The 13,928-nt window shown below is 33.7% G+C and overlaps 1 protein-coding gene across 1 annotated transcript; it reads right to left on the bottom strand.

The window, feature by feature from the left end:
• Positions 1-693: 693 nt before the first annotated feature.
• Positions 694-2,374, bottom strand: LOC132164198 (uncharacterized). The gene is made up of 2 exons (XM_059574635.1): positions 2,063-2,374; positions 694-1,915 (listed from the first exon to the last, which is right to left on the bottom strand). The coding sequence occupies exons 1-2, from the start codon at positions 2,153-2,155 to the stop codon at positions 1,220-1,222; spliced, it is 789 nt and encodes a 262-aa protein (XP_059430618.1). The 5' UTR covers positions 2,156-2,374; the 3' UTR covers positions 694-1,219.
• Between the last annotated feature and the right edge of the window lie 11,554 nt (positions 2,375-13,928).

Genomic DNA, 13,928 nt, shown 5'->3' with positions numbered 1-13,928 from the left:
AGAAATAGAGTGTCAAAAGAGGTGGAGAGGTTTAGAAGGGAGGGGGGAAGAGGAAGAAGGAAGTACAAGGTAAGGGGGAAGAGGATGGAAGCCAGAGAAAGTCTAATATCTTGGAGATGAAACCTCCTTTTTGTTGCTCTCTTTTATGGCTTGGCTAATTTATGTTCTTCTTTTGTGATATTTTTGCTTACTTTTTTGTGTCCATTGTGTCTGTGTGACTGCGAGTTCTTTTCCAATATGAAAATTCATCAACCGAAGTACCGAACATGTTATCTGTTAAAGAAAATTATGCTTGGGTTTTCTTGCCGCACATGGTTCAACTTTGTGCTTGGATCTGAATAGCAACTAAAAATACTATGATTTGGATGGTTTAAGGCCCTATGAATTTAAGAAATGTTACACGAAAACCCTTTTTACAGTTTTAAGTGCTTACGAAAAAAAAAAAAAAATAAGAATATGAAATTAAAAAACATTGTAGCAAAATGCGGATGTGTTAACGGCAGCATTAAAAAGCGCACGTAGAAATACAGAAAAGAGAGAGTTGGTGAAACATTTTCCAAAGAATTTTGTACAAGTAGACGGGGTACTAGTTTGTGAAGGGAGCAAGGGGAATTGGAGCATATAAGCCTTCATTTGCTTTGTCAATAGAGTTAGGGAAGAGGGAAATTGGTTTCCAGAAAGATGAGATTAGAAATGAATAATCAATACTTCCATTAATATAATCATACATCACAACAGTAGTAGATCTTGATTCTGATTTGTGGGATCCACTGATCCCGACAAGCAGGGCTCCAAAGACCTTCTTGGTTGTTGGCCACACCAATCCCAACCCTCCCTACCCTAACAACTCCACACCCATCATCTTAATGTTTGATGTAATTCCTTTCTCTTCTGCAGTCACACACATACGCATACGCCCACACACAATGAGCTACTACCAAAGTTAACAGTTTACATCACACAACAGTTTCAGAGAAATCAAACCCCATCAAATCATGGGCAAAACTAAAAATTTTGAAGAAAAAAGAGAGAAAAATCTCCCCACCCAAAACGGGCAGAAAGCAGCCTAGGCCCTAGAGCAAGCTCTTTTTCTTCTCCAATGAGTTAAAAAACTTGGGATGGCTTCTTTTCTAGAACAACCCTCTGTACAACTGCTAGCCTATACTAGTATTAAATTCCAAGCATAATGAAAATATGGGGAGTACTCTGAAATGGTAAGTCATTGGAGAACAAGCCTTTGGTATTTGGTCTCTGTAGGAGAATCAGAGCCTTCACAAAGAACCCTTTTTCTATTGATGCCACAGTTGATGGGGGTGCTGCAACCAATAATGTCTTGCCGGAGTAGTTGTGGTGGTGGTGGTGGTGGTGAAGGAATGGTGACAGGTGGAATCTCAAAGGATTCGAGTGGTGGTGGTGGATGTCTCCACTGGGGAAGTGGTCCGGCCAGAAGGAGAGTCTGGAGAAGTGGACCGGCTTGCATCACTGCCTGCAAAAGCTTACCTTTTTCAGGCAATGGCTTCTCAGGGACTAGCTCTGGCGGTGGAGGAGGCAATTGGGGTGTTGGAATGGGCTCAACAATCGGAGATGAAACAATGCTCTCCTCACAATCTGACGATGAGAAGCCATTGTTGGAGTCAATTCCTCTTCTGGGTTCATCTTCAATGCTGGAAATTCCTGAAAGAGGACCCGTTTGCTGCTGCTGCTGCTGTTGTTGTTGTTGAAGTAGGATCTTCTCAAGGAGGAGCCTTTGACATTTCTCTTGCGCTTCATCTCTTTCTCTCATGGCTTTGCTAAGCAGATCTTTGAGATTAAGTACTTGATCATCCCTCTTCCTAAGCTCCTCTTGAACCGCCAATCTCGTTTGCTCAAGCTCCAAAGAAGTGTACAGAAGGGAACTTCTCAGCTCATCCATACTCTGTATCATCAAAACAGACAACACCCACGAATAAATTACCTCTCAAATGGCATTGTAAAACAGAAAAAACAAGAAAACCCCATTAAAATCCAGACAATTAATTCATCAAAACATCATAATAAAGAATAAAGAAGAAACCTTTTTTACCTTTCCTTGGAAGTAGTAAGCCCCCCAGCTAAGAAGAGGACTGCGTTGGTTGTCCATGTTCCTATGATTTGACTGAGGAATTGAAACAAGCATATGGGGGGGGTGTTTGAGAGAGGGAGGGAGGGAGGTGGGGGTTTTTGAGTGGCTCTTTCTGTTCTTATAACAAGTACTTGTTGTCACTGTTCTTGCTTGCTCTCTTGCTTTTTCTCACTCAGGGGAGGAGGGTTGGACAAAAGCGCAAAATGCCAAAAGCCTAGTAAACCGATTCCTATATCCTATCCCCCTCTCTCTCTCTCTCTCCCCATCTCTCTTTTTTTTTACCGAGAGTCTTATATGCACAAACAAGCGCGGGGAATCGTATATCGGCGATAAAAGCGGGAGTAAGCAACCAGTTTCTTTATGTCTCACCTTTACCCTATAGAGATACTCTTAGTCTTAGCTTTTTCTTTTCTTACCAATTCATCCTACTATCGTTCTCTCCAACTTAACTCACAGTTTCACATATATATATATATATATATATATATAGACAAAGTTTTCTTTCAAAGTAGGAGTTGAAAGAATTTCTTTCAACTTAATATTTAAAAATAATATATATCCATTTTTTTAATAATATGTTTAATGGTCTTTGTAAATTGCAGAAAATATAATGAGACTTTGGCCCATTTTCTACTTCTTCTTCTTCTCCCTTTTTTTGTTTTTTTTTTCTTTATCATTTATTAGTTCTAATTTTCAGTCAATACGGCGTTGTCATTTCACTTTCATAAGAGGACCGATGATTATTGATTTTATTTTTTTTTAATTTCATTTTTCTTTTCTAGCTATAGTTTTTGAGACTTTTTTTGTTGTGATGCGACATGTTGGGATATATAGTTTCTTTCTGATCCAAGAAGAACGGACCAGTTTGACAAACCTTCACTAGGAGTTGGATCGATGTGTTGTTTAAATGGTTTGGATTACAAACTGTGAAACAGAGAAAGGGTTAGGGATTCTCAGTCGGAGTTAAAGACCCTCTGATGTCTAAGTTAGCATGGTGTTCATTTTAAATGGAAAGAAATAAGTGTTTTGGATGCATTTTTGCATACCTCTATTTAGTTCCTTCTTTTGCATGTTTATAGTCATAGTGCATCGAGCGAGGTAGATCTTCATATCTTGCAAATCGAGATTAGGATATTGAGTGACTAAATGCCATGTGTCGATAATAGGATGTTTCATGTACTCTGTCTGTGTAGGCTGAGAGGGGCTCGGGACTAAATTGCTCTGATGTAACGCATGCTTTTTTTTGACATTTGGTGGCTTGAGAGATGGTGAGTTAAATATGTTGGGCCTCTACTTGCTGGTACTTCGACTAATGAGATCGAGTTATTGATCTAAGAAGTGGAGTGAAGGTCTAGCCCCTTGATCCGCCACAATTGTTTGATCGGTAACCTAGTAGGGAGAGCTTAGGAAATCTCATAAACCATAAAACTCGATCAGCTGAAAGGTTGACTCGGAATCTCAATCACTGGAAAAGACCTGGACTTGTTTTTAAAGTACTGATGGGACCCTTATTGCATCCAAGTATAGTCGCATAACGTGTGTGGAGTGGCAATGCCTTGAATTGTCCTAACTATGCAAATTGTCCAAAGATACACATTAACCGTAGGTCCAATTAAGAACATGACATATAATGTCGTGCTAGCCGACTCACTAGAAGTTCTATCCATACTCTCAGGTGATTAGATTTAGATGCGATCTCCGATCGGTAATCACAGTCAAGCCTGCCCAATGAGCCTTCGATGTAGTGATAATAATGAGATGGGTGTGCATATCAAGCCCAATCCCCAACACAACATAAATATGAAGTTTGCTTTTAAATATTTTGCATTTTGAGTTGTTTGCTAATACTTTTGTTTATTTTTTTATTTTTGCTAAAAAAAAAAAGAAAAAATGAAAAATTATCCTAAACAACATTGTCAAATGAGCCCACGTTCTCTAATCACAAGACTTATGAGCACTTTATATCTTGTCCAATCAAAATGATTTCTAGCACAAGGGAAGTTCTCCTTCATATAGGAACCCAACATACATACCGTATTGGCCATGGCAGCAGGGTCAACCAAGTAATTTACGGGGCTATTTGTGTGTGTGGTTTTTTTTTTTTTTTACCTCTTCCTTTTTCTTTTTTCAAGTTTTTTCTTGTTCCTGGCTTGTATGGCAGCATCCTCGCATCTTCTGAAAGTCTTAATATGTACATATGATATTAGGCTTGCCTTTTTCTTTTTTATTTATTATATATTGAGATGTAAAACAGCAGTTTCCAGCATAAGATGATTTGATCGACCAAGCAAAGTTTTCTTATAATTCGTTGATTTTTCTCACACGTGGGCTGCCTTTCCCAATAAATCCAAATAAGGTTTTCTTGTTTAATTTTCCTCTCTGCAATTGATTCAATTTGAACGACTCCCTTTGATTTTTTTCTTCCTCTATTATTTGATTCTTCCTTCTTCTACCATTTGCCATCATCCCAACGTTTAATCACTACATACGTAATGCAATTTAATACACTCGTATATAACTGTCTGTAATATAACTATCTCTAAGGAGTAGTTCAATCGACTGAAGATCACGTCTCATTAAGCGGAAGTCACTAGTTCGAATTCTTCTTCCTCCTTCTTGTACAGACATGTCAAAAAAACAAAAAAAAAAAAATTATTATCACGTCATATAAGTTAAATAATAGTCGTGTAGCAATTACTATCTGCTAAATAACATACTTCTAATTATAATATGCCGAGAACTGCGACTTGGAAGTACCAAATTTTAGCCTATAGCTAAGAAGTTTTGAATTTTATGCAGCTATTCTACCGCCTAGCTAGAGCTGCCGAATGCTAATTCCTTGCCCAATAATCTTGTAAACGAGAGGGCTATGTATGAACTTTCCTTAGAATGATGTGGAAGATAATGGCTTAGTTTTAATTAATTAATTAAATAAATAAATAAAAAGTCGTTGATTTATCAAATATTATAATATGAAGTCGTGTCAAAATAATATGGACCTAATATTAGGTAGACTCCTTTAACTTTTACTTAGAATTTCGAGAGAATTTTTGTTTTCTTAGCTTAAAAAATTGAATCATCTTACTTTTACCCGTCGTCTCGTGTTTCATGTATTTTTCTTCCCTCCGTTGAATAATCCCTCAACTTGACAACCAATCAATCTTCTCCATCTCCAGCTTAAGAGGTGAAAGATTCTTTTGTAAAAAATATCCATTTTTTTTTTTTACTTTTACTTTTCACACTTACATTAATGATAAGAACAAGTATATATATTTTTTTATTATTAATAGTTTATTAGGCCATATACCCAGCCCCACTAAAAAAATAATATATCTACTTTTTTATATTTAAAATCTCTAAAATGGACTTTTTTTTTCAAATATTGTTAATCATTAAATTATATATATTATTTATTCAATGGACATGGGACTAATTACTACACGAGATTGACTAATTAATGTACGAGATTACTTTTTTTTCTTTCTCTAGAATTATAAATCATCTCACTGAAATAGTAAATAGAAGGCCAAAGTTCAAATTTAGAACAGCATTTGGATTATATTAATATCATGATAATCTTAGAAAAGTAGCATAGAATGTAGAGAGCACGAAAAACAAACAAAGTTACACATTTTTATCTCATAATTATTAATTTATAATGTTGATGTGACAGTCTTAATTGACTATTTTGATCAATCATTATTAAAAAACGTTCAGCGAAGATCAAAGTAATTCTAGAGAAAGGTTGAGAAGATGATAATTTTGACATACACAAGAATACAAGTGTTGGAAGTGTTGGAAAATGTAGGAAACTTTTCAATATATATAGCATGTCTTTTTTGACGAAGCATAATACAAGATGGGAATGATTTACTCATAAATAATCTTCTCAATGGCACTCATTTTTGACTTGTGGAGTGCCTGCATGTGCATTTCATAGACTCCTACCATTATAGAACCCTACAACCACCTATCTAGAGAGAGAGAATGAGAGAGAGAGAAGGGTTGAAATGGGTAGAAATATCTATTTCAACCCTTCTCTCTCTCTCTCTTGATTGTGTTCAAATATGGATGAGTCAAGGGGAAATAGTTGCATTTGGTCAGAAAAAGGAGCTGGTAACCAAACTTTCCCACCAGTATTTGCACAAAGAAAGTTGATGGACCCCTTTTGAACAATAAAGTCCTCCTTAAGGGAAACAGGGGAGCCTTCCATTTGACTAATTCAAGACTCGTTAAAAATGTTAACAAATTGCACATGCTTTCTAAGGGAGATAGACACGTGTACGGTGTGTGTATTGCGTTGCCTCTTCATTTTTATGATAAAAGAAAAGAAAACAAGTAGGGATTTGTTTGGTATCTTTTATTTGTTAATTAAATAATTAGTTTTCTAGTTACGAAAAAGGGGGAGGGAAAAATCCAAGCTAATAATCCGATTCCAAAAAGAAAGAGGATGGGACGCCTCCCGCCTCACGCCGCGCCTTTATGTCCTATCCGAGGCGCGTTTTATTCTTTTTCGTACACTTAAGAGGTGCATGTGGATGTGTGATGCCCTAGGGCATTTTAGCAAGGAAGCGGCAGATTGAAGCATCACTCTCCTCCGCTCCTAGTAGATTTCCTTTTTTTCAACTTGAAGAAACCCTCTATCATGTGCTCTATCCATTTGTTCAGGATTTTTAGGTTGCTTTCACTTATATACACATGGCGGTTGCTGATAGGCTTCACACACCTTGATTGATATATAAAAGGAAAAAAGGGTGAAACATGGGCTAGGGTTACTAAATAGTACTAATAAACACATATTGTTGGGAATGCTTTCAAGAAATTGATGGGACACGATCCATAAATCTAATACAAACCAATACTAACAAGTTAGGATTGAAAGGTCTGACTCGTTCAATTAAATAATTTTGGTTAAAATTGACCTATATAATTTTATAACCAAGCCTCAACATGACCCGAACTCGATTCGCAATATTTAAGACTGTTAATTTTTGACATGATCTGCAAAACTGCACAAACCAATACAAAATTAATGAGTTAGGGTTGAAATGTCTGATCGTTTAGTTAAATGAGTTTGGTTATCATTGACCTATATAATTTTATAATCGTTCAGTCTTAAGATGATTGAACATTCAAGTACCAAGGGGCGAACGTTCGGTGAACAAAGAATGCATGCAAAAACTCTAGGACACATTCCTAACCCATGTCTATTCCAACCATGGCCACCAATAAATCCACATAAATATGGTAAATCATGCTCATGTGTCAAACCTTAAAAATCAATGGTGTTTGCATGACTTTTTAAGAAAACCATTTTCTTCTAGATAAGAGAAACTCTATTAACTATTAAAGTAGGTTTAAAACTTGTATGATGCGTGTCAAATCATGTGGGCAGAACATAATAACAGGAAAATGAAATGGGGTCAAAATCTTACCTTGTAGAGGATGGTTTTGAACCAAAATCAACCATTTCTATCACTAAGAATTCCTTCTCCTTCAAAAATTGGAATGAGGTGCAGCATGATGGGGAAGTTGTGGTGTCTGAAGGGTCGAGTGGAGGTATATTTATAGGGGTTGGTGATGGTGAAATATGTGGCTATTAAGTTGAATTTGCTTTTCAAAGATCATCGAACGTTTGGTGTATTAATCTCAAATGTTCAATGTACCGTTGTACTACGGTTTTAGGGTTTTTTCCTCGAACGTTCGGTGGTCTCTAGGGGAATGTTCAATGTTAGGGTTTCAATGAACGTTTAGTGCTTCATGAGCGAACGTTCAATCATAAGGTAAAAGCCAAAATTGATATTTGAATTTTTCTGAAAATGTTCCATGCCATTAAAATTAGTAGGTGTTCTATAAATTTGATTAATGGTGATTTTAATATATATTTCTCAAAATTTCAGGGCAACACATATATAGTTAACAATCTAGTTCTCTTTTGAGAGCTAGGGCGTTAAATGCCTCGTATCAAACATTTGAAAATACAATTATACACTTAAATTAACTTTTTATGTTTTTATTTTATTTTAATTTTTTTTTTAAAAAAAATCTTCTCTAGTCATGGAGACTATCCTTGTCATGAGTCTCCTGACCCATGTGAGCCTTCTTCTACAGTTATTTATTTATTTATAGAAGTATAATGGATAATTTGAGTCACTTGACTCACTTTCTGTCTAATCAAACGGAAAATATTAATGAATGAGATAAATTGAATTCATGTGATAATTTGAGGAGGTCAATTGTCAATTTTTAAAGTATAAAAGATAATTATAAATTGGGTGTAAGTTTAAGGAGACTAAATATAGTTTTTCATAAAAACATTTCTTACGGTAAGAGTATCTATAAGGAGGTGGTGTAAACTACCTTCTTTGTCCCTACCAATAAGAAGCTGTCACCTAGGATTATTGCATAAACCCAAATAAGAACAAAAACACTAGATTATTTAGGTTTATTTAATTAATTTTTTTTTTTAAAAGAATATTTGCAGCCGCCACCCCCAGCCCATCTGGGGTGGCCGGGGAGCTACCTCAGATGGGCTGGATGTAGCCTGTGCGGCCACCTCCTCCCATGGGGTGGCTCGCCGTCCACCCCATGGCCTAGGGGTGTCCAGTGAAACTACCCCAGCCCATGGGGTGGCTGACAATATGGGCTAGATGTGGCCTGCACGAGCCACCCCCTACCATGGGGTGGCCGGGCCTAACCACCCCATCAATTTTTGTTTTGTTTTGTTTTTGTTTTTTTTTTTTTTTTGTTTTTAAATAAAATTGATTTTTTAGGGTTTATGTGGAATAATCTGGTGTGATAGTGTTTTTTCCTTAAATTTAGGTTTATTCTAAAATGCTGAGGTGTCACTTGATGATTGGTAGGCACAAAGGGATGGGTTTACACCACTTCCTTATAGAAGTCATATATAGTTAAAATGTTAAGAACTCCACCATAGAGTTATCCTAAAAAAATTAGAGTAATAGTTAGGCTTTTAAGAACTCCACATCGAGTAATCTTAAAATAATTAGAAGATCTTAATCCTAGATTAGACAATCTTCTTGATAGATAAATTTATGATGCTACATAATTTTTTATCCAAAGAAATTGCAAAAAAAAAAAAAAAAAAAAAAAAAAAATTAAGAAGAAAATGGCATCATCGTATCTTGTTTCTTTTTCGCCTCCAACGCCCACTATCTTCAATATCAAAATATTAGTTTGTTTCCGGCATGTTTTTGAAGAATGATTATGATGATAATAATCATACTTAAGTTATAATTAATCCTAGGAATTATAATTAATTAAAACCTTTTAAAGACATGGTAAAATATGCATTAAAAAATGAGATATCCATCAAGTTGCTCATTGGAGAATGTAGCAATCTCAGTAAAGTCATCCTTACATACATAAAGAGGAGACAAGACAATATCATTACAAGACCACTTTTATCAGCATATTATTACACTATAAATGTATCAAATACATTAAATAAAATAAAAAAAAATACTCAGTATGCAGGCATCATAAACTTTTGGTAGGACCCATTCTATAATTCTTAGAGTTGGACCCCACATTATCGTATCTTTGATGCCTTCTCAATCAAGACATGCAGCAAGGACTATGATCTGGTTGGGAACATGGACAGCACAATTCTTTGTAAGCCTACAGAGGCTCCACTATGGTTGCAATGTCCGAATTGCCATAAACATGTATCAATTAGGGTTTCAATATTTAGGTCCTCTTTGCAATAATTTGTCCCCAGAAATCACCTGAACTAGCTGCTTCACTCATCAATTTATGCATTAAATGTCTCCCATTTAGATTATACAAAGTAACGTTGTCCTTCAGATATGCAACTTGTTTTAAGTGACTGACATCATCATGTGAAATCACTTAAAACATTCTATGTCAATCCCGATTTAAACCAATTTAATACTAATCTTCACATTTTTACATCGGTTGACGTAACGTATTTTAAGTGACTGATATAAAAAATCACTTAAAGTAATTTTTATTTATTTTTAAATCTTAAATAAATTAAAGAGATGGTTTTTGTGTGTATGTATATATGGTGTAGCATCTGAGGCCATTGCTTGGAAAGTGGTTTGTTTACAAAGGGAGTTAACTATAAGTCTTTTTGCCTCAAAAGCATTCTAAAGTTACAATGAGGTCGGTAAAGAAACACAAGGTTCTTGAAAGGAATTAACGACTTGCTTTTTGGGACGGTTAAGGGAATCATTTCTATCAAAGCCAAAATATATTTAGTAAAGAAATACCCTTCTAACCTTAGCTCACTTTTTCCTTTGACTCCTATACTTTTTCATGCAAAGATGCTTATTGATTAATCTTGGAAAAACTATATATACTTACCATTTCTTAAATTATCATCCAATTACAAATTCTTTTTAACTTTAAAAGAGTTGCAACGTCTTCCCAATTTATATATATAGTCCCTTCATTTTGCCCCCGCGATTAAGATTTTCTCTTAAATCCAATAAAAAATGGGTCATGTGTGAAGCACGTGACTCAAAATGATAATAACATTCCGATATCATATAATTATTAATTATTTTTTTAAAAAAAATAAGCACAATGGGTCTCTGACCATTTAAACCCACAGCTGTGAGTCTTCCATGGGTCTCCATGGCCAATGAATTTTTTTTTTTTAATCTAAGAACATAATTATACTTTCATATAATTGATAATGGGTATAATGAATATTTTAAGTCACCTACACCGTATGTGATTTATTTTTTTGTTGGATTTAACAAACAAAAAATCATAACAGAAGAGCGTTAAGTTGAAGGACCAGGTAGTTTGGAGAGACATTGAAACTTTTTAAAATTTGAGAAATATTACAAATTAATTAGTAATAGTTGGAGAGAGATAAAGAACATTCATATCAGCTTCCTTTTTATTTTCTCTAAATTTAAGAAATCAAAATACTTTTTATTTCCCTATCTAAATGCACTCTACAATAGTTTCCGCTACTTTTTATTTTTATTTTTATACCAATAATACTATTTCTTTACAAAATATAAGTTTCTTATTTACCTTCACATTTTTTACAAAATTCAAACACTGCCCACAATGAAAGGAAAAAGGAGAGATGAGAAATGAGAGATAAATAATTTGTGTTAAAATAATGGATAGGGAAGAGCTTCCCTCTGCATTAGGTAGCACTCTAGCGTACCCAATGTTTAGGAAACCTATACGGAAGCTGATGCAAGTGATTTTTTGTGGGTTTTTTTTTTTTTTTTTAATAATATTTTTCTTATGTTTAGGAATAAAAATAGCTATAGCTATATGGTAGTGGTTGTTAATGCTCTAAGTATAGCTTCCCATTAATCTTGAAATCAAACACAAAATTTTAGAATCATTTTACAAGACAAATAGAATATGCATTGTTCCGTGGATTTATTTAATTTTTACTTTGAAAAAAAATTATTCTAGTATGACATAAAGGTAAAAACTCTTTATATATATATATATATATATATATAAAATTGTTAATTTATCTTTTTAGAATAGAATATAAATAAAAGACAAAAACAACAATTTTAACGAACATGCTAGGCAATTGTATGGAGAACACATCAAAATCATTCTCCCCTTGTTTATTTGGAGTGAGGTAGGCTTTTAGATTTGAATCACATCTTATCAATTGGGATGGCGTGTGAAAAACACATCAACATATCCTAAAACCGACTCCCCCAAGAAACGATATGAAAAATAATATTTACTATAAAAGCAAGCCTACAAATTGTAACATAGATACTATACAAGATTCTCCAAATCTTAATGTTTTCAATTAAATAAAAATAAAATTGATCCTCTAAACATTCTCTATTTTTATTATATAGTTGGGGTTACATCAAGTTCGAATATAGGTAGATTGAGTTTGAATCGGACGAGTTACAAAGTCTTCAACCAAAAAAAGGGTGGGGTCCTAACGGCTAATTCGTGTCGGCGCAAACCCAGAAAAAAATAATAATAAAAAAAATAAAAAAATAAATAATGGATGACAACTTTGTTTAAACCGCGTGGGGCCCATAAAAACACAAGTAAAACTAAAACAAGAAAATAGAATAGGCCTCTTTACTCTTTAGGTGGGTCGTCAATTCCATCTCAAATCATGTCATTATTTATAGGATCTATGGAATCCCAAGCGGCCCTCTAAGTTTTGTTTAATTAATTTATATCTTTTTATTGATTATTTATATTATTTTCCAAAATCATTGTGTGCCAACATTCCCATTCTAACGATCACAACAGTTTCTTTTGTTTGTTTTAAGGTGTATATGGGTTTGTGATTTTAGAAAGTGTGATTTAAAATAACGATTTGAAATGTGATATTTAAAAATATAGTTAAGCGTTTTGCGAAATCTTAGCGTAGCCTTTAAATTTGTACGTTTTCGAAAAAAAACTTCATTTGTTGGGAGTTGAAAACGCCAATTTTTTACGTTTTTAAATTGCAATTTTTTTTATTTTTTATTTTTTTAAATGTAATGCCAAATAATCTAGTTTTTGCGATTTGGTTTAAAATCACATTTTTGTCTATGAAATCGTAATGCCAAACGCACCCTAAATCAATAGTAAACAACAAATAGTCAAAAATGCTATTTAACACATATTTAGAGCATGTTTGGGATTGCGTTTGAGAAATAGAGCTTTTAAGTCAAAAAACCTTTTTTTGGCAATACGTAAAAACTTCATTTTTAAGCTTTTACCAAAAGTGCGTTTTAACTTTTTGGACACTTAAAAGTGCTTTTATTTATTTATTTTTTTTACCAAATGTGTAATTTTTTTTTTCTTCAAATATACTTTTTGAATGTTAAACGCACACCCAAACAAGCCATTCCTTACTTTTATATCACATTACAACAAAAAAAAAAAACAAATAGGACTATGGAAAAAGTTTTGTCAAATGAATACATACCACATCAATAAGTAGAATTCTCAAATTGATTTACAACATGTGGTCCGGTTAGCATACGTTCAATTTCAAGATGAATCATGCTATATACTACACTCTTGTTTTAAATGCTGATAAATACGGTCTATCAGCCTTGGAATATATATATTATATGAGTTGAACTAATGTTTGATGAACACTATCACATCAGCTCAATGGAATGAGAGTGGGATAGGGTATAGCCTCTTTGAAATTGTATTGAAAATATAGTTTTGTGTATAGAAAAATCATAAAAGATTTTTTAACAAAAATATTTCACATTCAAGCTTCTCTCAAAAAGTAATTTTAGGCTTTTTAAGAAAAAAAAAAGTTTCAAACCTTTTTTTTTTTTTTTACTAAAAACATATACTAAAATTACTTTTAAAACTTTTTAACGTAATTTTAAATAGGACCATAATATGTAGCATTACTCTTTAAAGATATAATAAATGCGTGCCTTCTTCCTTGCTGGTTGGGTTATATGCATCGAGGAATACTACATATCCCAATTTTTTTTTTTTAAAAGTTAGTTTTCAAATGATATGTCACTATCTTCTGAGATTTATTATTTTAATAAGTGTGTCACCAAATCATAGGATGGTGATACATCATTTAGGTACAACTTTTAAGAAAAAAGTCTTTGGATATCTAGTATTTTCCATATACATCACGCTTAGGCGCTATAAAAAAATCTTAAAGTTTAAATTTAATTTTCAATATTCAATGAAAAAAAAAAAGAAAGAAGAGAAAATAAAATTGATCCTATAAAGTTTAACCATAATAACCAAATTTGAAGTGAAATAATCACTTCCTTTCAAATCACTATTGTTTTTTCTAGGTCGAAACCGTGATCTCACGCGGTTTTGGGGTCTCCAAGTAGATAAAAAATGACGG

This window comes from Corylus avellana, chromosome ca10 (assembly GCF_901000735.1).
Source record: "Corylus avellana chromosome ca10, CavTom2PMs-1.0".
In the NCBI taxonomy this organism is placed as follows: domain Eukaryota; kingdom Viridiplantae; phylum Streptophyta; class Magnoliopsida; order Fagales; family Betulaceae; genus Corylus; species Corylus avellana.
Note: the sequence above shows the minus strand (reverse complement) of the source record. Positions and strands in the feature narration are given on the sequence as shown.